Here is a 2,321-nt window from a genome sequence, read left to right on the forward strand (position 1 = left end):
GCGGTACGCTGATCAACGATCAATATGTGCTGACCGCAGCGCATTGTGTACGGGGCTTTAATAGGCGCATCGTCTCCGTGCGTCTACTCTCACACAACCGCACCGATGGGCGTGTGAACACAATTGATCGCCAGCTGGATTCGATTATAGTGCACGCTGGTTATAGTGGCAGGAATTTGGATAATGACATCGCACTATTGCGTTTCACCGAACCACTTATGTTGCGCGAGCCACTGCGCCCAGTTTGTCTCGCTGAGGCTGGCAAGACATACGAGGGCGAAATGGCTGTAGTCACTGGCTGGGGTGCCGTGAAGGAGGGTGGCTTCATCGCGGATCGCTTGCAGGTGAGCTGACGATTGGGTGAAACAGCTGACCAGACCTAATTTTCGTATCTTTCAGGAAGTGCAAGTGCCCGTCATGTCGCAGGAGACCTGCCGCAAGAGCAAATATGGCGCCGATCGTATTACGGATAACATGCTTTGCGCTGGCTACACTGAGGGCGGCAAAGACTCTTGCCAGGGTGATAGCGGTGGGCCACTACATGTAAGCCACAATGAAACGAAGACTTATCAGCTGGCTGGCATTGTATCTTGGGGTGAGGGTTGTGCACGTCCGAATGCACCCGGCGTCTATACGCGTGTCACGCAGTACTTGGATTGGATTGAGCAGCGCACACGTGATGCTTGTAAATGTCAGGCAACAGCGGGAGGTGGGGGTGCTGGCGCGGGCGCGGGTGAAGGCAGTAGTAGTACTGAAAGTGTAGGAGCACAGACTAGTAGCACGGTAGGTAGTAATCAAAGCGGAGCAGACGTCACTAGCACTGCTGCTTCTGTAGCAAACAAAAATTGTAACGCTGTAGAAAGTTCTGGAATATGAGAAAATGAGCAAAACTTTGAAGAAAAACGTTTTTAGGTTGTTAGTTGAAAGTATAAAACTGTAATATGTAGTAGAGTTGCTGAAGTGGTATGAGTTCAGTTAAGAAAAAGCGGAGCTAATCAAAGCGTGAGAGACATGAGTTAGAAACATTTGAGATCATAAGTTTAAACAGAAAAAAATCATGTCTCAAAGAATTTTGAAAAAAGGTAGAGAAAACAAAGGATTTGCTAAGGTGTCAGCCTTCGAAAGTAGGTAATGAAATATAGTAGGTAATTAAGAGTCAGTGGGACTAAGAAGGATCGGGATCGGAATCGGGAAAAATAAATACGAAAAGGAGAACTAATAAGGGTATGGATTGGGGTGGACCTTAAAAGTTTTGAAATCATGGGGCATCGCCTAATTTTCTTTTACGTACAAAATGAAGACATGGACGAAAATATCACACTTTTTGAAAAAATTTAATTTTTTTAAATCGCAAAAATTACACGAACATTTTACTCTGGGAGTTTATAAATTTACATGAATAAAATTCAATAATATGTCAAATTTATAAAATTTTTCGTCAACCTATTTTTGAGATTTAAAAAAGTTAAAATTTTTTTAACCATGATAGCGACCCCTAAAAATATTTGTGAAAATTTAAAATTTTCTTAAATGTCTTTTTGTATGTACGTAGAACAAAATAAGGGGGTGCCTGATACAAAATTTAGATGTTGATAATTTAAGGAGCACCCTAGTATGGATAATTTATAGTTTTTCGCTTTATAATGAATTTTGAATTTTGTGCTTCTTGAATGAAATAATAGAGAGAATAAAAGCGAGCTTATTAAGCGCACCTATAAGAAATATGGGCGAATTATTTTAGATATTTTATAAGTAATTTATTTATGCATTTATATTTTTGAATATGGACACAATTAAATAAAATAATACTCGTTTTTGAAAAAAAACTAGTCTGTGTTAAGCCTCACTCTAGAAAAAAGAAGCCAGCAAACACATAAATTTTAGGCTGCGCTGTAAGTGTAGCAAACAGGGGTGATACCCTCACTTACAAGGGTCCGAGACTGGCAGCAATATACAGATCTCTGATTGCATGAAGGTGGTAGAACAATTATCCTTTTCTGATCAAAGCTACATAAGCTCTAGAGTATATTACAGCTTCCTAAAGAATGTCAAGGTCTTTTGAGATGAGTAAGAATTAGTATCCCACGAAGCAATCCTAGTGAAACCTCTAAGAAAAACTTGATTTCCAAGATGTCGCAATTTTATCTCAGAGCCTGTTTACGTTCAACGCCTAGATACATATATGAGTCTACTTGGAGAAATAAGCACTTTGACGAGCAGACAGAAAAGGCCAAGAATTTCTTAAAGCTAAGCCAAAAGGATCGAAGGGAATACATTTTAATGAACAATGAAAGGAAAAAGTCGTCTCAATGACAGTTTAT

General features: G+C 39.9%; 1 protein-coding gene across 1 annotated transcript; it reads left to right on the plus strand.

Annotated features, from left to right (window-relative positions):
• Positions 1 to 5: 5 nt before the first annotated feature.
• Positions 6 to 876, plus strand: LOC108382456 (trypsin-1-like; the record flags this gene model as incomplete). Its single annotated transcript, XM_017638826.1, has 2 exons — positions 6 to 344; positions 400 to 876. Coding segments are annotated over 2 exons (816 nt in total), but the record flags the coding sequence as incomplete, so codon positions are not given.
• Positions 877 to 2,321: the final 1,445 nt, after the last annotated feature.

This window comes from Rhagoletis zephyria, unplaced genomic scaffold, assembly GCF_001687245.7.
Source record: "Rhagoletis zephyria isolate East Lansing unplaced genomic scaffold, Rhagoletis_zephyria_1.1 Rzeph_scaffold_27102, whole genome shotgun sequence".
NCBI lineage: Eukaryota > Metazoa > Arthropoda > Insecta > Diptera > Tephritidae > Rhagoletis > Rhagoletis zephyria.